Raw genomic sequence first — 25210 nt, 5'->3', positions numbered from 1 at the left:
TTATGTGTTTCATCTGATTCATTAGGAATTAAGTTAACTGGTCTCTTTAAGACCTGTTAGTTGTCCTGCAGTAAACCGAATATCAAAGAGGTGACTGTTTCTTGTTCTCTCATTTCTATTCTTACACTACGAGTGGTCCGTCTGTTTCTCCTCATTGTCTCTGGTGAGAATATGATACTAAGGAACACGAAGTAGAGAGGTGTGTGTGATTGTCTGTGTGTTTCTCTACTCGTGAGATTTGGTGAAGAAAGACTCAGCATGGAGAATGTACGTCTGAACTCTGAGGGTAAAGCTTTTGAAATAAAATTTTGAAATTAAGGGCTTAGTGTGTGTGTGTCTCACCTCGGAGGATTTGGTAGAGAAAGACTTTGACGTGGTCAGAGCTCAGGGGCTGTGGAGACACGATGATCTTATGGAGGTCACTCTGCATCAACTCTGTCACCACATAACTGCGGTAAGGGTTATGTCAAGGGAAACAGGCATGCCAAATATAACAGCAGGAAGTTCACACATACAGCAGCGCTCCAAATGATGGGCAGTATTAGCACTCATCTAAAAACAGAGCCAGTGGAGAACGAGGTCACAGGGAAGTGGAGAGGGTGAACGTGAAGAGGACTAAAGCGCCACTACTAAACTGGAGCATGAAGTCAACAGTATTAGTCGCACATCATTATATATTTTTAAATCACTGATTTTACAGATGTAAAATGTGATAGTGGACCATAAATTTTACATATACCCCCTGTCACGAGTCCGGGTCCAGCACTCCTCCTGTGGCGCCAGGGAGGAGTGCAGGACCCGGACTCGTGACACCCCCAATTTTCTTTTTTAACAATTTTCCAACTTTAGTTACAGCTTTGTGGAGCGACCAGCAATGCAAAACAGCTGTTTTTGAAAACAATAAAAAAAGCACTGTTTGCATTGTTAAACTTGTTAGTTTACAGTGTAGTATGAAGCATAAACAGTGTTATATAAAAAATTGTGGAGTTATCACTTAATATTCATTAAGTAATAAGTTTTTAAGTTTTTAATGAAAGAACTATTTAGTTAAAACTATATTACTTTAAATATTTCAGTAAACTATTTTCTATAACATTTAATATTATATTTATTATAATAATTACTTAAAAAAATACCACCAAGAATAATAATTCTATGATCCTTTTATAACCATTTAAAAAACAAAGAAGTGACAGTTTAGTTACTTCTAATTGATAACAAACTATGTTTTTGGCAGTATTTAACAGTATCATTTATAATATCATTTACTTATAAACATAAATCTTCATATTTCATATTCATCTGTGAATAATAGTCTTCGTTACACACATTATAACACATTCATAAATATAGACAAAAAATAAATAAAATGAAATAAAATAGTTATTCTTGAGAACAAAATCTCTAAAATCTCTAAATCAATTTTTTGTTATTTAAATAATAGTTCCAAATGCATTGTTTGTTGAAAATTTTTACATGAACTGTCATGAATTGTTATTATATACCTGCAAAGAAAAAAAGAGGCATTGCATTCTGCTTTCGATAGACAGCCAAACACTTGGAAGAGCAGGTTTGTGAGGCTTCACAAGAAAGATCAGGGTGTGATGATATGGGCATTACGCGGTGATGAATGAAGACGTTGAAAACACGCTTGAGAAGCGTTACAACAGTCATTGAGCAGCTGAATCCAAAAGGGAACGTAATCTAATCAGCACAACTACTATTACTATAATTCACTTCATTAAATCGAGACCGCCAGGGCTCGATGAAAGGCTCCGTTTCCACGTCTAAGGGCATAAAAGCACATATTTGCTCTCTATTACAATTCCCAGAATATAAAACACACAACGATGAGCTGCTCTTTGCTGTACAGTCCAGCTAATAAACACAAACCGGAGAACGAACGAACAAGGAGCAATTATCTGCCTCAGCGCTACTAGTCTCTCAAAACAAACACCAACTTAAGCAATCAACACATATGAGCGCAGACTCGATACGTCGCCTGTCAGTAAATACAGGCGATGGAGAAAGCGTAGGAGGACTTCCTGGCAAAGACAAACGGCCTGTGATCTTCTTTTTATAAACACACAAAGATGAGCTGCTCTCTGCCACTCGGTCCAGTCCAGCATTCGCACTCGCTGGCATGGAGGCACGCACACCACGCTACACAAGGTTTGACAGATGCAGATCTGTGGTTCAAAAAAGCTCATCCAGTCATCGACACTGCGGCCGAGTCAGCAGAGGCAACCCTCTCGTGTGTGTGTGTGTGAGATAACTACAGCTGAGCATGCAGGACTGCTTGATTGACTGTCTGCTGGGACAAGCTCATCTTCAACACACCCCACGGTTTTCCCTCAAGTTTCTCAGCTACAAGAGTGTCACAAGTATTTTCATGCCATTTTTCACAGTGTCACTGCAAATTGACATGGCTTCTCTTCACAGCCTTGGAAGAATCTCTCTTCCGCTTTTTGTGTCTCTTAGGCAGGTTTTTTGAGAGCTTTCTTTACATAATTATTGCTTTTAAACTTGTAACCCGAATAATTAAACCTGCAAGCAACTCATCTCGCAATTATTCACATCTTGGAAGATAACTGGGGAAAATAGTAACTAAAATACATTTTTATGACTCCAAAACAAACTAAAATGGAATGAAAATGGCCAAAAATTTAGTTTTAATTTTAGTTAAAAATTTTACATTGCTAAACTTTTATAGAAAAGTTACATTAAGTACATACATTTTCACAGCTGTTTCATAAACTGTTTCCATTGTCTTGTTTCTGTTGTGTTGTGCTAATTTCGTTGTGTTGCGGCTTGTTTTCGTTGTGTTGCAACTTGTTTCCTTTGTGTTCTGCTAATTCTGTTGTGTTGTGGCTTGTTTACGTTGTGTTGTGCTAATTTCATTGTGTTGTGGCTTGTTTACGTTGTGTTGCAACTTGTTTCCTTTGTGTTCTGCTAATTCTGTTGTGTTGCGGCTTGCTTACGTTTGTGTTCTGCTAATTTCGTTGGGCTGTGGTTTGTTTCTATTGCGTTGTGCGGCTTGTTTCCGTTGTGATCTGCTAATTTTATTGCAGCTTGTTTCTGTTGTGTTCTGGTCATTTTGTTGTGTTGCGGTTTGTTTCCGTTGTGATCTGCTAATTTGGTTGCGGTTTGTTTCCTTTGTGTTCTGCTAATTTTGTTGTGTTGCAGCTTGTTTTTACTGTGTTGTGGAGATTTCGTTGTGTTGTGCACAACTAATAAAAAAAAATAAAAAAAACTAAGTTAAATTGAAAACATTCATTGAAAATAATTAAAAATATAAAACCATAATAAAGGTGATTTCTGTGAACAAAATCCAGTCGTTTCAATAGTTAGCTAATCATCCAATCATGAATTCTGTGTGAGGGTGAAATTTCGTAGATTTAAGCTTATTGCTCAAATTTGCCAAAACCAAGCGTTAAAGTGTTTTTTCTTTGTTTTTTTTTTAGATTTGTACATGTATTATACTAAATTTAGTATTAGTATTAAGTCTAAATTTAGTTTTTGATTTCACCCTAAATGAGGTGATCACCTAGAACAAACAAGAAACCACAGAGTACCAGCCTAGAAACCACTTAAAACCCTAGCAGCATGCTATAACCACGACCACCTTAGCAAACATACACCACGTCCCTGAACTCAGAACACTCTAGCATTATGGTGGCAAAAAATCCAGTTATGTGGCTACAATTTGATAGCATATGGACTATAAACAGCCGATTCTCTTCCCTTTTTCTCTCTGAGATTTTCACATCCACTATGAAACAAAAGCAGTATTTGTTTCACAGCTCTTTGTGGGGTAATAAAACATTACTAAACTGCTAAACGGGCAACAGAACTCTGCTGTTAATTTGCTACACAAACTAGGATTCTCTGAGTATTTAGTAACTTATTTAGTAAAACGCTACACCTAGAACATGAACCTTGTCAAAAAAGGTGCAACACATCAACCAAAGCAAGTTAACAAGTCAGTAATATCATGCTAAATGCATGTTACTTTTTTACTGCATGCTGACAGAGTAAAATAGTATTCAGTGTCGAAGTGATAATTTACCTCAGACTCAACCTCATGTCAATTCAAACCTGCATGGCTTGCTTTCTTCTGTGCTGGTTTCACAAAAAGACCATTTTTTTTTAAACAATATACTGGCTGCGCTTTCAATATAATGAAAAAGTGAATGAGGACTGGGGCTTTTTATGCTTTAAAAGGACAAACAAAGCACAAAATACCATTAAAGGGGTAATATGAAGCCTGACTAGAGGAAAACACCAAACTTTTAAGTCATACGGAATAACACAAAGGTGAGTAAATAAATACCAGATTTTGCATGTTTGAGTGAACAACCTCTTTTAAAGAAATCACACCCGTGAGACTTTTTAACCAGACTGGGTGTCTCAAAAGTAGACTTGTGGAGCGCTCCAGGCAGACCTCCACACGATATTTCAATAATCGTCAGAGAACAGAACTTTTGTCACGTGCCTAATTAGCCTCATGCAAATGACGGCCATGCTTGATTGCTTCACTGAAATGCAAATTACAAGTCTTCCGAGCTGGGTTCTCCGCAGAGCATTAGCGCTGACGCAAAAAACACACACACATACAGAAGAGCTGAATGGGGACTATGGGGAGTGAAGTCTGTGGCACTCTGCCGGTTCTCTGTGGCCCGTGACTTTCTTTATCTCCTCTGTGACTCTCTCTCTCTCCCCCACTAAATTAGTGTGGAACCAGTGCTGCCGGATCACTATGCCAACTAGCACAGCTTCACTGTGGGTAAAGGTGGAGAGGCACCTGTGGTCTGGAGCCCCCTCCAGAATGACTAACTGACAGTTGAGAGTTACAGAAGGAAGTGGAGTGATTCTACTAAATGGTTCCCATGGCGATGAGCAGCAGAAAACAAGAATACACCTGCACGTAACACACCTAAATCATACAGAATGAATGCACAAATACATACACTTTAACATTCCCAATGATATTTGGTAAATAGCAATGAGCATCTTAATATATGGCTTCCAACTATATCTGGTTTTTACCTAAAAAAAATAGATTTTTCAAAACTGTAAATAAAGATTATAAAATTTAACATTTAATTAAATGTTACTTGTCATTTCTTTGCAATTTTTATGAAATTTACTAGAAATGTTGGAGTCAAAATTGTTTCTACATCAAATGTAGCTATAAAAATAATATCAGATTTTTTTGCCTTTTGTATTTGATATTAATCTCAGTAGTCAGCAGTAGTGAAGAATTTGCTCTAACAGCAAAATTGGGCATATTTACACACACACACACACACACATATACACTTTACTCACACATGCGCGCACACACACACACACACACACACACGTGTGTGTGCACGTGTGAGCAAAGTGTATATAACACAGCATTCAAACAATCTATCGAAAATGCATGAATCTGCGTCAATATATATAATAAAAATCAAAATATAAACAATAAAAATCTATAAAAGGTATTACGTGTGCATGCATATATACACACATGCATATTTTTAACCGCAGTCATTTTAAAACAGGTAAGCATGGACTGCTGCAAACATTTTTAAGTGATGACAAATGACTGAAACTGTTTTAAAAAAGTAAAATTAAAAAGTGCATTAAAATCAGAAGAATAGTTCATATCACAAACAAAAAGGTCTGTAACCAACCTTTACATATCAACACTTCTTCAGTATTCAGCACCCGTCTGATAAATGTGAACTATGGCAGGTATCATGCAAAGCGTATGATAAAGCTATTTACACTTGGAAGTCTTACAGGAAACAGACAGTTCTGCAGTTCAGTGAACTCTGAGGAAAAAACTAATTGCTACAATATGTCTCTTGAAGATAATAAGAACCATTTCTAACTATTCAAATGTCTCTCTAATTCCGCAGTCCTGTCATTATTACTGCTGTAAGACATGCTATATGACTATCCACACACACACACACAAGCCCACCCACAAACATGCTGCACACACACAGCTCACACTTAGCCTACACGCTCATAGATTTGCGAATTGGTACAAACACACATTGCACACACAGAAAGGGGGGTTTAGCCATGTGTGAGACTGAACACGCTTTCACAAAGTCCTCTCACATAATAGCAAGGTGTAATCGTTGCCAGATGCAGATGGAGGGAGGCGTATTTCACAGCTCTGCTGGGTGCTAATTGACCTGCTCTGAGACCTGGAGGGGGGGGGGATCTGCTAATTCTGCTGCTACAGTCTTTTCGGTAATTAAACCCAGCAAACCTTGCTTCTGTCAGCCCATTGGACATTGTAGCCTTTTATCTTCCACATCCTGAGCTTCCTGCCTCAGCAACAACCACAGAGAAACGGGACTGGTTCAGCAGGTGAAATCACATTTTATACTTCTAAAGAGTAATTTCTGAACAGCATGCGCATTGTATAACATAACACACAGAAGTATAAAGACTTCAAAAGAATAGAAGGAATAGCTGAACACAAAAACAGACATGCCAAATGCACTTTAAAGGTGTTTCACAAGCAGCCATGCCAGTTCAGTCACTGCCATTAACAATAAATCATCGATGTCTTTGTCCTTAAAGCACACATGACTCATTCTGTAATCATGAAAGCAATCTGTATTTGAGATGAGACTTCTCACACCTTCAGCATGTGCGCCCAGAAAACACCCGCCGCATGATGCCCAGGCAAACACTTTCATATCATACCACACAAATGCTCACTGGCTCATCTAAATGTGCTTCAGATGCTCCACAAAAAATAAATAAATAAAATAATAAATAACAATAAAATCAAATAAAATAGAAAAAATAAGATAAAACTAAATAAAATAAAATTACACAAATAACAAGATATAATAAAATAAATCCTAAAATAAGATAAAATAAAATACTAAAATAAACAAAATCAACAAAGTAAAAAGATAAGCTAAAAATTAAACAATATAATAAAATATAACATTAAATAAAATAAATAAATAAAATTAAAAACACATAATAAAAGCTCATTTTGCATGAACTGCTCCTTTATGTACACATACCTGTCTCACCTACAGCAGAATTACAAAACTCAGAACCATCTTACCAAACCTCTGTTACATAACTGAAGACAACATGGCGACAAACAATCTTAAACAGGCTTGAGCGGAGTTGACACTGGTTAAAAAGCCCTCTTTCAGACATACCACAGAGAAATCCACATCCTCTTAAACTAGCAACCTCGTGACAACTGTATCAAAGACGAGGAAGATGAAACAAGAAAGTCGCAGATGCATTAAAAAGCTTGACTTGTGTTCAGAACGCAACTCGGCAGGTTGCTTCTCTTGACATTCTGAGTTTATTCAATAATAGATGCATGACAGGGCAGCGTAGCTTGGCAGGTACAGACGGAAGCCTAGAGTGACTGTTCTTTCTTTAAATAGCCTGCTAAGACAGCATCTGGGGGCACGCGACCTCAGTGTGAAAGAGGTTGTGGTGAACACTGCTTTAAGTTCAGATATTTTACTGATCACAGCATCAAACAACAGACAACACGGCCATTGAGTCCACCACAAAAATAGAGACAGTTGATTATTACTGTTAATTAAAATGTCAAGCTTTATGCAAATTATTTATGATCTTTTAAAAATTATTCATTTTTATATATATATATATAATTTTTTTTAAATGAACACATATAATGCTAAAAACACTCTTTATATTGTGTGGCCCCAGAAAATGTTGTCAGGGCATGAAAAAAAAAAAAAGTCCAAATGGGGGAAACATTTTTTTTTACAGTTGAAGGAATTATTTAGGAATGGGCACCTGTACTCAAATACTCAGATCATGAAAATGAAATAATGGCCTCTAAAAATGATTCTCATGATTAGAGACCTTGAAAAAAGTCACGACGCAACTGCCAAAAGACATTTGTCTTACACATATACAATTAAAATAACCACAGATGGAACTCTCTCCATCGCCTCCCTGTCCCACCCTGAGTACTCTGCTGATTTATCCGTTTAGTTCTCGAGCCGACCAAAATGCGCACCCCTAATTCATTTGTGTGTGTTTAACCACATCCTGCAGGACTGTGTTCCAGAAAAGCGAGTGCAGGCTCCAATGGAGGAGAGCCAGCACATTCCATCCCTAGGGATTCTGTTATGATACAAGTACATGAGAACACGTGTACCCACACATGTACTGTGGCAAAAAAAACACCTACTTATACAGCATACTGTATATACAGAGCAAATATAAGGAAGCATGCTCTCGCATACATAGCTGAAGCACATTTGAGAAGTTGGAAACCCAGTTCATGTAGCTAAACCACTGACACAGCTTTGAAACCAAGCTAAGTTTAACTGTAAGAAGTAAACACAAGCATAACAAAAACAACCCTTAGGAAGCACCATAAAACCACATAAACAAGAGGGGCTCTGTTCCAAAATCTAGTGAGTTGCCTACATAGGCATTTTAAAGATCATGTAACCTCCTAAGTGACCAATTTAGAATGCTCTACCAAGACAGCAACTCTGCACAACACACAAATAGAGTGCTACTCTATTCCCAATTGATTTCAATAGAGCGATCAGAAATACTGAGTGAAATGTTTCATTATTATTTATATACACAGGTATTTTTTTTTAGATATTTTTAGTATTGAATGTCACAAGTTCATTGATCAATGACATTTCTTTCACCTAGTCTAACATCTTAGATTGTTTTTTTTAACTGAGTATTATGGATTTCCTTCTTCGCAAAGGATACACACAATGCTGCCTTAAGGCTGGGATACACTACACAACTTTCAAAAACTGAACAGGTTTTAAAATACAAGGTATTATACACTTGTCGATGTTGTAAAAGTTTACAGAAAAACTGGGCATCCTACACCAAAACAACTAAGGATCACATACTACAAATTTCAAGCTGTTCGAAAACACAATTTGGCATGTTCTGAAACTTGAGTCATGTTTTGAGCAACACAAATTTTTTTATTTTAGCAATATTTTATGTGAGAAAAACATGTTTTTATTTTTCATTGAAATGTTAAGCTTTCTTTAAAAACAAACATACTTTAATACAAGTAATTTATTAGGTCTTTAAAAAACATTTAGACAACAATACCACTGGTTCTACTACAAAAATATATTCATTTTATGTTATGAAACATTATAAATTATAGTTATGATAGTTATAATGAAAAATTATAGTTATTTTTAAATAAAGCTTGACATTGAAATGAAATATAAATATATATATAAACAATTCAATTATTTAAAAATAACTATAGTTTTTCATTATAACTATCATTTATAATGTATAAATTATACATTATATAATTTATAATGTATATATATATATATATATATATATATATATATATATATATATATATATATATATATATATATATATAATATATTTCATTTCAATGTCAAGCTTTATTTAAAATAACTATAATTTAATGCTAAAAATGTATTAGGTCTTAATTAAAACTTTTATAATTATTGTTGCAAATACATTTTTCAGAAATAAATTAAGTTTAATTACTTAATAAATAAATGAATTCTTTGAAAATTAATGCAACAAATTAACACAAATTTGTATTGGATCTGAACAAAAGCTGTGTAGTGTATTCCAGGCTTTATAATTTGCACAAAACAAGGTATCTTGAGCAACATAATTAAGTTATGTTGCCTTTGCATTGTGAGCGTACCTTAAAATGCTCCCTAAGTAGGTAGCAAACTAGGTTTTGAACAACAGACCAAAAAGTACATTCCTGCAACAGAAGGAAATATGTTTGTAACACAAACACTGATTGATTTCACCGCAGGCGTCTGGTAAAATGCAGTGTATATGAAACGGCAGTCGAGCAGTCAGATGAAGAAATAACAGCCATTACGACAAGGAGCATTGAGCGCAATTCACACATCAGTCACTGAGAAAGACGCCATTCAGCAAAAGATATAATTAGCTGGAATACACAGTGGCAGCGTTGTATGAAATAACCTTTCCAAACAGGTCTGCTGAGGACGAGCGAGATCCCCGGACTCCTGAATATGGCTTTTTTATTAACTTTGTGTGTGAATGGTACGTGTACATGTGGAGGAACACACATTTTTGCATTTCTAACCAAACGGGGCTTCAAAATATATGCCTCAAGGAGCCGACCGCAAAGAATGCATTGATGTTTTTGTTTCTTAATCCATTCAAATGAGAGCACAAAGGTTCTACTGTGCTGTGTACAAGCAGAAGGATATGAGTCTTTGTCGAGTAAATAAATACGTTAAGCAGAACAAAGATAGTGGCACTGAGGGGGAACATTATCACACAGAATATGAATGTTCCTTTGCACCTGTGTGTGTGTGTTTAAAAGTGTTTACAATCTCTTATTATGCTGCGTCTGAAACGTAATGGAAAACATGAGCACTATAGCCATGAAGAACGATGATAATTTTACAAATTGAAACATTTTCAGAAGCACATACACCCCCTCACCTTTTTTTAAGGGACATATTGCACGTTATCATATTGTTTTCTGCAAAACAGCCAAAATCTAATTTTCTGTAATGATTTTAGGGGTAAACTTTATGGAATTCTGCAGAATGGATATAAAAGAAGTGTACAAATGTACAAAAAAAGGCAGATCTCGGTTTATTATGGGCGAAATACATCACATCTGTGAAGATTACATATACAATCAATTTTGAAGCTTAGTTTTAGTTTCTTCATGTTATTTTTGCATATATGTTAAATTAATCTTGTTTCTCATGATGCGTCCACTTTAATTCTGATGCCAAAATGGAGAAGTGCAAGCATGCACTATAACTGAATGTGCATTACATCTCTAAGCACTCTCGTAGCTATAAAAATCAATCACTGTATATGCATGTTGTCTGGCACGTTCACCCTTTCTTTAGTGGATTTACTTGCACACAACATTGTGTACTAATGTTATACTTCTTTTAGATGATTCCAAACACGAAGCCGAATCCAGACCACAGCCAGCGGTCACGCTGCATGAGAAAAGTCTAAAAATACAAAAGCGCAGGATAATTCTCCCAGCTAATTAACACAAAAGCCTTTTTTGTTCCTGATTTTGAAGAGCTAAAATTCCAGCTAATTTAAGAGGAAGACTGCCCAGCTCAAATCATAGAAAGCTTCTTGGTATTTGATGGAAAAAAAATACTGTTAGAAAAGTGGCTTACAGAGTGCGTATCGGGTGACCGGGTATGAGCGGTAAATGGGGAAAGCGTGTAATTCCTCTCAATAAATTATATACCAAATTAAGAAGCTGGGGATGCCTTTAGCGTCCTGCAGACCACATCTAGGAAATATCAGAGGAAAGAAAAGGCCTTAAAAATAACATGTCAGCTTTTTCTGAAATCCATCTGAAACGCCATCCCAATGTTCCACTATTAGAACAAAACCATTAGGCGATGAAAAGAAAAATGAGCAGGAGAAAAGAAGACCCCTTTTAACCTGTGATAATCAGAGAAATACAGAACAGTTTTGCCTATACTGCAGATGGCATACTAGTTCCTATAAGTACACTGGATCATTCCTTGCATCAAAAACATTCAAGCACAGCATGAGGCAAGCAATCACCTCTCTAACCATAATGTTAGGCTTTATCCCACTTTAGCAACCACAAAAGGCACAAAAAAAGCATTTGTGCAGCAATTTAAGACTTTAAAACAAGACCTCAGATGTCCTTTTAACGCTGAAGTTCTGAAAGCTAAGCTATTGCTTCATACTGCTACTATCTTTTCAGTATAATAATAATATAATCAGAATCAGTTTTTTGGTCAAACTGTTTTGACCTACAAAAAGTACATCTAACCTGTAGGTTTAAAAATAAATTATATAAAAAAATCTTTAAGTTTAAAAATGTGTAAATTTGTGACGGTCAGATGTCAGATGTTCTTGAAGATTCTCTTTAGATTATTCTCACATTGTGGATTTCAGACCATCATATTGGTTATCGGCCAGAAATAATCATCACATTGGCCTTAATGTTTATTTTTGATACATTTTTTGAAATCCAAACTTTTTGGGATCAAAATCACTTCATTTGACAGCACCTGGTAGATTAGCTTTCTGTTTAGGATACATTTCCTCAAAGTAGTCGATGTGTGGAGGCTGCAGAATATCCAGAGCTGACAGCACCTGTGGAGAAACAAAGACAGAGCACCAGAGGTCAGCTTTGACGCCAGAGAACGTGGGCACTGACACCAGCCTTCATATGACATTCGTTTCCCAGGCACCAGCAGCCCAGGGAAAACAAGAGCTAGCCAGGCTCCCGCTAATGGCACCATGGGGACATCACGTAGATAGCGAGAGTTAGGTAACACTAACTGATAAAAAAAACAGAAGGGCATGGTGGGAAGCTCACATTGTCGTGCTTGAAGAAACAAAGCATCTTCAGCTCGCGGAAAACCCTCTTGCAGGAGACAAGGTTTTGGAAGACATTGGGCATCTTTTTGAGGGCCACGCGTTTGCCGTCTCTGGGGTCTGTCACCGACCTGAGGAGAAAAGATGAGAAAAAGCCATTAGGCAGGGCTTAATGTCTACATTCATACCAAAAAATATCTATATACATTAGCATTCAAAATATTTAAAGCTTTGAAAGAAAGTCTCTTGTGCTCAATCAGGCTGCATTTATTGAATTCAAAATAAATAAATTATATAAATAAATAACAAAGTCATTTATTTCTGTGATGGGAAAACCTGAATTTTTAGCAGCTATAATTGTATCCCACGATCCTCCAGAAATCATTTCTTATTCCTACCATTGTTAAAACATTTGTGCTGTGTAATATTTTTGGATTCTATGATGAATAGAAAGTTCAAAAGTACAACATTTATTTGAAATAAAAAGCTTTTTTTTACATTATAAATGTCTATACTGTCACTTTTTATTGACAATGCATCCTTACGCAATATATGAGCAATTTATTGTTTACATTTTTTTTTTAAATTTAAAAGAAACTTTCTGACCCCAAACTTTTGAACAGTAGTGTATATATATATGGCTGTGCTTTTCAACTTATCTACATCAATTTTTGATGACACAAATGAATCATTGAATGACCATTATGAATTAATTCACTGAAGCAGTTTGAAGTGATTCATAATAATTAAAGTCTTGAATCTATCAGCTCTAAAACTAGTATTTGTCACGATAGGAGTGATTGCGAAATTAGTCTCATGACGTGGAAACTTGATGATCAAATAAAAAGTGCATTAAAGTAACTGATTTTCATATTTTTCAAATACATTGTGAATATTTGTTATATAGGCCAGAACTAATCTGCAATTTAATTATATATTTTGATGACTATGACAAAAAGAAGAAGAGAAGAACAAGCGAGAGATGATTTGTTGCTAAAAAGGTAAGCGCTGAAGGGCCCTCAGTAACAGCCTTGAATGCTGCCAGTTTGTGAACATCTTTTGTCGTCACTGTGCTATGAGCAGCTCAATGTGACCTTACTGAGAGATGCCAATTGGTATAAGTGCCCCTCTGTCTTCCCTGAACAGTGACACATTTTCCACAGCAATATTAAACACATGACACAAATACATCTATCATTTCCAGAGCATAGCGCGTCGTTTACACACTATACCTGTTTGCCTGTTCCTTTTTATGTATTGACTATATATGAAAATACATTTTCTCTCTTGAATTGATAACATCCATGATTATAAAATAGAGCTTGCATGTATTTATGAAAATTATAAAGTGCACAATAAGTCTCAAACCAATGCACAGACGAGTCATATATAATGTATGTATAAGATTTTCACAACACCGAATGCTTTAGCTGTTTTTGTCGCATTATAATTGTCTTAATGTGACTGGTAACCCTCAGAGGTGTGATCAATGTACACCTCACCTAAAACTGAATGGAACATTCAGACTTAAAAACAATTCATGCTCACGCAAACACACACACCTTTGTTTTTGTGACTTGTGGTTTTTATCTATCACCCTACACCTGAACCTACCTCTTACAGGAAACTTTGTGCATTTTTATTTTCCCAAAAAAGCTCATTCTGTATGATTTAAAAGCCTTTTGAAATATGGGGACATGGGGTAACCTTCTCCTTGTAATACCTATGTCATACCCATGTCATTATACAAATTTGTGTCCTCATATATCACAAAAATGCATACACACACACACACACACTTTTAATTTTGTCCATATGTGGAAAACCAAAGTCATTGACTTTCACCGTATGGGAAACATTATTCAAAATATCTTCTTTTGTGTTTTACATAAGAATAAAAGTCATATATATTAAAAATATTAATATACACCACCATTCAAATGTTTAGCATAGGTAACATTTTTTAAATGTTTTTAAAAGTCTCTAATATTTGATTAAAAAATATATATATTTGAAAAAAACAGCAATATTGTGAAACATTATTACAATTTTAAACTAATGTTTTAAATATTAATAATATTGAAGCCATTACATTAGTCTTCAGCGTCACATGATCCTTCAGAAATCATTCTAATATGCTGATTTGCTTCTCAAGAACATTCTTATTGTTCTTATTCTCAATATTGAACATATTGGGCTATTTAATATTTTTGAAGCATGACTTTATTTCTCAGGATTGTTTGAGAAATAAGTTCTAAAGAACAGCATTTATTTGAAACTGAAATCTTTTGTAACATTAGAAATGTCTTTGCGGTTACTTTTGATCAATTTAATGCATCCTTAGAGAATACAGTACTCATTTCTTAAAAAAAAGCTTTTGAACAGTATGTTATAAATTACACAGTACTTGATGTGTTTACTGGAGCAATGTATGTGGCAGGAAAGTAAGACAAAGTGGAACAGAGCAGTGACAGATAAATATATTAGGGATTAAAAAATAAATGAGGTGTTTATTTAGAGTCGGAGGAAACATTGACCGGGAAAATGAATGATTAACAGAGAAAACGCTCTGACACACAAACACTCTCGCACACGCACGCCTGGTCACGGCATGTGATTCACAAGCTGGATTAGACAACAGCACGAGGGAGAGGGGGAGGAGAGAGAGAAAGAGAGAGAGAGAGATGTTTCTTTGATAAAAAGGCAGTCGCTACAGCACTGCCATCTCTCCTCAGTATCAAAACAAAAGCTGCAGCAGGAAATGAAGACAAGTTTCTTGGAAAATAGAGCAATAAAGAAAGACAGTCTTTAGATATCTGCACTGAATGAAAATGTGACAGACAACTAAATAGATTTGCACAGGAAGTTATCCAGGGATAACAAGGATGGAGTTTATTTTCCCACATCCCAACCAGCCTGTCACAGCAACCGTGACTCGACCAATGGTGTGGCTTTAGGGGCGGGACTATCTGTGTGTTTGAGTTTTGATGCTAGTGGCAACACTTCAATTTAATGTTTTGCATTTAAGAATTAAATATTAATCATATGTGTGATGATGTTAGTTAGTTCCGTTATCTTCTATCTTTCTAAGCTTAGTTCACAGACATACACGAGATAGACTTGTCTAATTGAACTCATTAAAGCTTCGTCAGCAGCCTTGCCTCAAAATCCCTCCCTCTCCACCGTTTCCAGGTGCCAGAAAAATAACGACACAGCCACGTGAGCCCAACTGACGCCTGGACCCGAGCTCCCCGAGCGCACTTCAGGACTCACACACAGAACCTACTTCCTGGAGATAGCAGAGCGAAACGTCTAAAATAGAAAGATACGCCTCACTCTCACTCTGCGTCTATCGCTCCGTCTATTTCTCACTCTCTTTTCCCTCCGCTTTTAATCATTGGCTATTCAAAGATGAAAAGACTTTCTGAAAGGGAAAAAGATTATCTGAGTACTTCAAACATGGCTTTTCTCTCAAAGAGCACATGAATATGTCCTCAGAAACAAAAATGGCTCTTTTGCTTGACGTTCCAAAAAGTAATGTAGAGGTTGATTTAAGGTCTAGCTGACTACAAGTGGACTAAAGAGTAGTTATATCAATCTGGAATAATGTTTTTTTCTGCTGTCAGTGCTGTGCTTTTAAAGCAGCCAATCAAGTTCAAAATAATTCAGCGTTTAAATCATCTTTTGAGATTGTTGTGTTCTGTTTCATTTTGTTGTGCAGATGTTTCTGAATGCACAAATTAGCCATGCAATGCAGTTAGCGTGCACATAACATGTCTTTCAGTTAGCGTGCACATAACATGTCTTTCAGTTAGCGTGCACATAACATGTCATTCAGTTAGCGTGCACATAACATGTCATTCAGTTAGCGTGCACATAACATGTCATTCAGTTAGCGTGCACATAACATGTCTTTCAGTTAGCGTGCACATAACATGTCTTTCAGTTAGCGTGCACATAACATGTCTTTCAGTTAGCGTGCACATAACATATCTTTCAGTTAGCGTGCACATAACATGTCATTCAGTTAGCGTGCACATAACATGTCTTTCAGTTAGCGTGCACATAACATGTCTTTCAGTTAGCGTGCACATAACATGTCTTTCAGTTAGCGTGCACATAACATGTCTTTCAGTTAGCGTGCACATAACATGTCTTTCAGTTAGCGTGCACATAACATGTCTTTCAGTTAGCGTGCACATAACATGTCATTCAGTTAGCGTGCACATAACATGTCATTCAGTTAGCGTGCACATAACATGTCATTCAGTTAGCGTGCATATAACATGTCTTTCAGTTAGCGTGCACATAACATGTCTTTCAGTCAGCAAGTTAAGCCTTTGGGTGAACCTTATGTAATGTAATTAATTTACATGTACAAAGGCTTTGCTTTGTTTTAACCTTTGCATAAATCATGGCATACAGAGATTAGCAATAAATAATGAGAGGTAGTTTAAGAGCTCCTCGTAGGAGATATATCATTATCACTTTATTATAACTATTCATGTTAAAATATTAAAATCCATTAAATTTCTATAATTTTTAAAGAACATTATTTAATAAATACTTAAAATGTAAGGGTTAGGGTTTACATACATGCATAACATATACATTACATAAACTAATATATATATATATATATATATATATATATATATGCGTGTGTGTTCATATATACCTGTTCATAAATGATCAGTTAAATCATCATCAATTAATATTTTTTATTATTTATTAATCAACATGGAGATCATTTATATCATTAGAAAATCTTAATGATATAATTTTTTTTATTTTAAATAAATGCTATTTACATCTTCAAAGAAACCTGAAAAGATCCCAGATTCCACAAAAGTATTCAGCAGCACAACTGTTTTGAACATAATAATAATAATAATAATAATAAATTCAGCTTTGTCATCACAATATATGTTTTTACATATATTAACATCAATTATTTTAAATAGTAATAATATTTCACATTATTACTGTTTTACTAATAAATGCAGGCTTGTGAGCATAAGAGACTTCTTTCAAAACATAAAAAAAAACATTAACCCCAAACTTTTAAACGGAAGTGTATATAAAAATTTTCTACAAGCTCAAATGCTCTGTCATTGACCTTCTCATCAAATCAGCCAGTTTATATCAACTCAAGGTCTTGACCTTGTTACAGCCCTAATGCTCGAACCATTCGTGGTTTTCACTTTTGAACAAAGGTATCTTTCACCACATTCATTGACACACATAATAACATGCCACTGTAATGTGTAATTCTACAATTATGCCGTTTACGTAGAGATAAGAACTTGCAAAGCTGGTCTAGGAAATGTTGAAGAACCTCTCAAGTGCAAAGCTCAAACTCAAGGTGAATTCTGCAAGCAAAAATCCATAAGACAAAAAACCCCAGATCATCTCATGAATACTACAAGAGCCGAATCCTCTTTGCGTAGCCGAGACTCGCTCCTTGAAGGTTTGTTCTAGTCTCAAAGGCTATTGATTCTGCTTGGCTAACACATGCAGATCTGTATCGCAGACAGATTGCCGTGTTTTGTATCAATATAATACCAGTTAGTGGATACAACAATGTGCTGATGAAAATCTGCCCCAAACCAGGAGAACGGGAGCCATGTAATAAGTGGGTAATTCCTGCTGAAGTGTATCTCGTGATAAAAAGCCTCTCTCTTGTGGAGTGTTTTTCTTTGGGTTGGGCGTTCTGAACTGGGTGAAACCTATAGAGATCAGTCTGTAATCTGAGGCCAGCCATTTTACCTCAGTCGTCAATAATTCAACATTGACCATATTCACATTGGTACTGCGGGACAATGGCATGTTTGAAAAAAAAAAAAAAGTATTTTTAGAGACCAAACAAGAATTCAGGGCACTGGCGAGAGGATGTATTTTTCCAAGAGGCTTATTTAACAGTTTCAAGACAACAAATACAGGCCAATTCAGATTTGAAAAACTTTGTTTACCCTGTCGCTAAAGGAACTTTCCTCTAAGTGTTTGGTAAATAGCACAGTGCTTTGAAAGTATAAAAGCTCTCGCTGTAAACTGCAAACAGACTCGGAGTCTATACTGCAACTAAAATTGCTCACAAAACAACTCTTCAGAAAAATAATGCTGTATGTTCTGTGCATTCAAAACGGCACTTCAGACTTCCTAATAACATATTTTACAGAAGTCAACTACTGTAAAGAACTCATTTCAAAGGCATTTCAGGCCACAAACATGCAGCACTGAAGTTGTGGTTCCATGTAGGCTGTAAATCTATGTAGGCGGAAGTCAGCCATGGATCTTAAACCGTCCCTCAGAATGAAGATGACATGATTATAATGGGGTTGAATTAATAATGGATACCAAAGTTTTGCTTTTGGTAAGATCTCAGCATCTGGTATTTTGGTATCAATACTAAAACAAAACCTTGGTCAACAGAAATGAACAGTCTCTGGTGACTGTGGTATTAGAGCTAATTAGGACTAAAAAAAGATCAATAATTCACTATTTCTTTTTTTTTTTCTATTCCTGCTGACTACAAACACACATGCATATAATACACGCATAAATATATAAATCAATAAAATATACAACAGCAACCAAAATATACATGTAAACAGATACATTATTTATTTAAAACTAATTTAAAAATTATAGCAATTGTTTTATAGCTTTTTATTCATCAAAGAATCCTGAAAATGATTACAATTCCCACAAAATTATTAGACAGCAGTAACTGTTTTCTCCATTGATAATAATGGTTCTTGAGCAGCAAATCTACATATTAAAATGGGATGTGGGGTGGTGGGGTGCAGTGGATAAGACACATGCCTTTGGTGTGAGAGACCCGGGTTCGAATCCACTGTGAGACACCAATGTGTCCCTGAGCAAGACACTTAACCCCTAGTTGCTCCAGAGGCGTGCGACCTCTGACATGTATAGCAATTGTAAGTCGCTTTGGATAAAAGCGTCAGCTAAATGAATAAATGTAAATGTAACAAATGTAAATGTAAAATGATTTCTGAAGGATCACGTGACACTAATATTTCACGATATTGCCTAAAATTCAGCTTTGTCGTCACAGGAATATTACATTTATGAGCATATTAAACTAGAGAACACATTTAAAATTATAATAATATTTCACAATATTACTGGTTTTACTGTATTTTTATAAATAACTGTAGCCTTGTAGTCATCATAAAATACTTCTTTCAAAATCTTACCAAACCCAAACCTTGGAATGGTAGGAATGTATATTGCCACACACACACACACAATATTTCATACTTGTTGAGCAACAAAATGAAAGTTAAAATGTCATATTAGCATTACAAAAAGATTTAACGGATCAATGCATGAACTTTCCCTTCAAATGAAAACCAAACGTTTAAGAGGAGTTAAGTTAAAACACATTGTGACCATTCAGTCAGCTGGTCTGAAATCCTCTCACACCGGTCCGATGACTTTCTTACCGTTGAGCCCTGAGATCTACAAGCAGGCAGGGATAAAACACATTCAGTGGCACTTGACAATTAACTGCTTACTTAACCGCATTAATACTTAATGGCTTCTCGTATGTCAAAAGATGACAGACGCTGTTTCAAGTGCACACACTCAGGAAATCACAGCCTGAATACTTCATGGGCAACATTTTGATGAGGAACCAGACATTGTTGATTTATGATACACTGCCTTTTTTGCAGTCGCAGAGGAAAAGCGCTAAGAGAATCTGGCTTTTTCATTGCGAGCCCTGGGAGGATAGAGTGATTGTAGGGTTTTTGGCAGTGCCACACAGCTCTCCGTCCCCAGCCACTTTGATTTTCCTAATTAATCTACAGAGCCCGGCCTCTTTTCCAGCCCTCTGCACAGATTCTTCCCCCTCAACCTCAAATAACACACGGTGTCTGATTCGCTGATGTACACTTCCTGTCAGCGGGGGTGACGAGGGGCGCGAGTTAAAATCAGCACGTCAGTCAGGGTTTGCGTCAGAGTCGTTACGCATGTCGACTGTTTAATTCGCTGGCCCCTTGAGGTGGATGGGGTCTGAAGGTTGTGTTTGAATTAGCCTAGCAAGGATTAGCACATGCCTGCATAATGAATGAAAAAGGCAGTAGCATATCGTGTCAGATGATCTGAAGTCCCTGCACGATTCATGTGACACACTTCCACCAGCGCTCAGAACAAGGAGCCAGTGTGAAAATTTCACCTTCCTCACACTGCAACAAAACAATTTTGGCTTCTACTGAAAAACAGAGGTAAAACGTCCTTTTAGCTCCAAATGTGAGCAAATAAGGACCTGTTTTGTCAAACTCCCATGGGGAGAACTGCAGTATGATGAGATACAATATAGTATATAATATGTGGATATTTGACAAATAAAAATGTCCATAAATGCCTATTTTCAACTTCAAGATTTTAGAATACAAAACACATTTGATTGAATCAGTGTTTTTCTTGATCTTAAAGGCTTAAAGGCAGCTTTTAAATAACATATATACACTGTAAAAAAAAAAAAAACGTTGAGCCAACTTAAAATTTTGAGGCAACTAGCTATTTTTGAGTTCTCTCAACTTATTTTTGTTGGAGATTCTCAATTTTTTTTTTTTTACAGTGTAGAAGGTGCACAGTATCATTCACACAAGCACCAATCATGGTGAAACACCATCATGGTGAGACCCATTAAACTCATTTAACAACATTATATGTAACATACAACCCTAATAAATATAACTGATAAAAAAAAAAAAAAAACTAAGAAGAAACAGTTATTTCAAAGAAAAAACATCAAATTCAAACTAAATTTGAAATGCAACACAGGGAATTATGGAATTCTGTAAATTTTACAGGAACTTACCGTTAACCATTTAACAGGTTTTCACTGTAGCATTTTCAGTTTTTTACCATTAAAATCACAGTCATTTTTTACAGTGCATGTTGGACAGATAGTGGGACTAGGGATGTCTTGCAACCTCGTAAAATTATTAGACTATTGAAAAATAGTTTAAAACAGCTTTAGAGAAAGTGTGGCATGTCACATTGTCACTTGCTAGCCAATTACACACAATTTGAATATCCCAACATCTTTATATAATGCCAGCCTTTCAAATGTCAGTTTGACTCTAAGAGAAAGAGAAACAGAATTGCTGCAGATTTGAATGATCCGAGGACCCACACACAGATGTGTGATAACCAGATTGCACACACATCAGTGCATCTGTCCCACAATCCTCCACTATTTAAATAAGGGTTTTAGAATGCAGCTAGTGGCTTTGACAAATCGTTCGCTAGCTGGCAGTAGATTTAGGTCAATGACCTAGTTATTAGGGAAATTAAAAGTGTAAGAGAGACATATAGAGAAAGAGGAAAAAACATTCAGTCGTGCTCATAGACTCACTTTCTCAAATCTAATCTTCAAAAATGTTCGATATCGATACCGATACCGATACCGATACCTTGAGTTCGATACCGGTTCCTGAACGATACTTTTTTCGATACCAATTTTATGAAAACAGTTTTAACAAGATTACATGATCTCAAAAAACTTTGGTTTTATTTTTTTCAGCTTGTTGACATGTATACAGACTCAAAGACTCATCTCCTGAGCCACTGCACAAAGGAACAAAATATAGCCAACACAATAAATTAGTACAAATAATTTTAATACAGCTCAAATAGTTTTCAGTTTACACTTGTGCGTGCTCGTTTTAAAACGCATAGCTCAGACAGAATCATCATTTCTATTAATTTATTCTAGGTTGTTAAAGACTTCAAGAAATTTAAAATATTTATCCACTTTCATAAGTGGATGTTTTATTTTCTTTCACAATATGTTTTATTGTTATTAAATTCTATGTTGTAGTATGTCTAATTATTTGAATGCATAAAAACTACTTTGTTTATTCAAATTTATTCTTAAAACAGCCTTATGAAATGTTCTCTTTTTCCTCAGAAATTCTGTGTTCTGTATCTGGTTTTCAAATGAAGGCATAAAACATTAATTTCATTTTTCTTTTAAATTATTGAAAATAAAACTTTATTTATTTATTTTGGCAAACAAAATTTTACTATTAAAATTAAAACATGGAAGAAATGTTGTGTGATCATTAATTAAAAAATAAGAGTTTTAATCATTTTAATAGTAGCAGTGTGTACACTCTGCTGAATAATATTCATTTATTTCTGCCGCAGTGCCTTCCAAGTTAATCCGAACTTTTATTTAGATGGGTTTCCGGGAATACCTTTACAGTTCTGTGTGTATATGATATGACTTTTTACTCAAATCAAATGGTAAAATGCTCATGAAGTGTCTCTCAGAGCAGTTCTAGAGCTGTTGTTCATGTGTTTATGTCCTCATTTAGTGAGACGGCAGACGCTGAAATGTCACGCGAGCTTCAGTCTGTGTTTAGTAAGCGAAACTGACTGCTCCGTACGCTTTCCAATTGCTATCGCGGATGTCAATCACTGATCAATCAGCGCCGCGTCACTTCTAGTCAAACACACCTAGTGCTGCAGGCTTATTGGCTCACTGACGGTGATGAGATTAACCCCTTAGGTATCGAAATTTGGTACCGAACGACTAGACATTTTTCGATACTCGGTGGTATCGAGGCAATTCGGTCGGTGCCTAAAAAGTATCGAACTCGATACCCAGCCCTACTTGCGAGGAACTGGTGGTTTGCGTTGCCATCGGTCAAGAGATATTTTACATCTAAAATATGAGTCATTTAAAGCAGATGCTTTCACCCACAGAGATTTGAAGTACTTTAGCCTTACTTGTAGTCCCCATCCCCACTTCTACAGCTGTCTGTCCATGAAAAAACTTCCTCATAATCAAACATGGGGTACTGATATTATGTTTACAGTGTAGTACATTACAGTTTAAGTTAATCACAAAATAAATGCAATCAAATACATCCCATTACTTGTTTAAATACCAGTGCAAAACGGGTGTTAAATGATTGGATCTGTGCATTAGGTGTAAATGCAGCCTAATAAACCTGCCACTATACTGTATATTATGTTGTTAATACTAATCAAAACACAATATTGACAAGAAAACCAGAACACTGCTTATGGTTTTGGCAGGATAACTGTTGAAGGTTTAACAAGCCAATCAAACACGAACAAAGCTAGGCCTAAAGAAAAAAATAAAAACTGCACAGCTAATTTTAATTACAGACCTGCTTCACAGTCAAACTGAGCTTCAAATCAGCAATGTATTATATCAAATATTCATGCAGTGGAGACTACAGCAATTATTCAGGTAGTTTTGTTCTACATTTGATTACTTTTGTTCTGTTTTATTTTCTTTTGCTGTTTTTTTTTTATTCCTGAAGTTTACATGCCACTATCAAACACCTGAAAAAAAAAAAAAACTTAAAGCACTGTTCACTTGATTTGCATCTTTGTTCTATTGTTTGCATTAAGTTTTCTTTAAATTGTGACCACTTTCTTATGTTTACTTGAATAAATACCCGAGTAAGATTTTGCAGTGTTTACTTAATTGTGAAGTAGCTACATGAAGTATACTTGTCATTATTATTTATTTAACAAAAACTAATAAAAAAAATAAAAAATATATTTTTACAAAGTAATGTAAAGAATGTGCTTTTCTTTATATATTTGACATAAATATATTAATGTAAAAAAACTACATCACCTACACATAAATTTCTTCATGTCGGTATTTTAATGTACATTGTATTAAAACTTGCCTGCGCTATTATCTAGTTAAAACACATCTCAGTCAAATAATAAGTTTGTATTATAAGCATGTGGCAGCTCTGGCTTCTCCAGGCCTCTGCATTACTGATGTGTTAGGCTGAGGTAGTGTAGTGCTTGTGTGACAGAAGCCTGTGGGGCAACGAGAAGCACCCACCCCGCCTCTGATTCATCTTTACTCTGTTGTTCCAGAAGCCCGTTCAGCCAGTATAAAGAGAGATTGCATACAACTACAGAATGGTATTACAGCTGTAAATATTACAGAAACAATCTTCCCTCCTTTATTGCTCAAATGAAAAAAAGAGGAATAGGACAAAACATAAAAAGGGAAAAAAGGGAGAGGGAATAAATGAAAGAAAGAGAAATAAGATAAATTGTTTGCAACCTGCAATCAGCTAAATGAAAGCATAGACAGTGTACTTATTGACCCAAAAACTAAAAAATACACCAAAGGGAAGCAGTGAAATTGTGAAGAAGAGGCTGTAAATAATACAGAGAGTGATATTGCACAGTCTTGTCCAGTGCCAGTAATGCCTATAATGCTATTGCTGAGAATAATGCTTCTTGTAAAAAAATGCTTCTTGTGAATCATTTTTGTTGTCTTGGAAAATATTTTAAATTAATTTGGTGAAAAACGTCTATTTAAGGCTTCAACCATGTTGCCATCTGCTAAATGACTATTAAAGTTAATCAACATATGGTGTTTTCAGGTTTATATTTTTATAAGCTACAAACACGAGTGCATCTGAGATGGTAGAAGTACAAGATGTGATGAATACAAACGTGCTCTTTCTGAAAACATGTTAACAGTGTCATTTTAAACACTGGCAGAAACAATTATTTTGCTCATATGCCTCTTGAAACGATTAACCATAATTAAATTATGCAAAACTGAGTTCATATATTTTGTCTACTGTTACTATAAAAAAGTTATCTGACAAAAATGGAAGTGCAAAACATAGTAGCATTTAATGAATGAGTAAGTGATGTTTTCCGCAAAAAAATAAATAATAATTTTGGGATTTGCTAAAGATTCCATTTAGCAGTGTTATTAAATAATTAGTGCTTTATTTTAGTTAAGTTTATGAATTTTCAGTATCAGTGT

At 35.5% G+C, this 25210-nt stretch overlaps 1 protein-coding gene across 1 annotated transcript in view; it reads right to left on the bottom strand.

Moving 5' to 3' along the window:
* LOC306851110 (serine/threonine-protein kinase NLK-like) overlaps positions 1-25210 on the bottom strand; it is a 71109-nt gene that overhangs the window by 28051 nt on the left and 17848 nt on the right. Inside the window, exons 2-4 of the mRNA XM_079387205.1 lie at positions 12389-12518; positions 12107-12162; positions 343-449 (exon numbers count right to left, since the gene is read on the bottom strand). Of these exons, the coding sequence (XP_079243331.1) occupies positions 343-449; positions 12107-12162; positions 12389-12518 (293 nt within the window). The remainder of the gene's footprint in view (positions 1-342; positions 450-12106; positions 12163-12388; positions 12519-25210) is intronic.

This window comes from Barbus barbus, assembly GCF_936440315.1.
Source record: "Barbus barbus genome assembly, chromosome: 31".
Taxonomy (NCBI): domain Eukaryota; kingdom Metazoa; phylum Chordata; class Actinopteri; order Cypriniformes; family Cyprinidae; genus Barbus; species Barbus barbus.
Note: the sequence above shows the minus strand (reverse complement) of the source record. Positions and strands in the feature narration are given on the sequence as shown.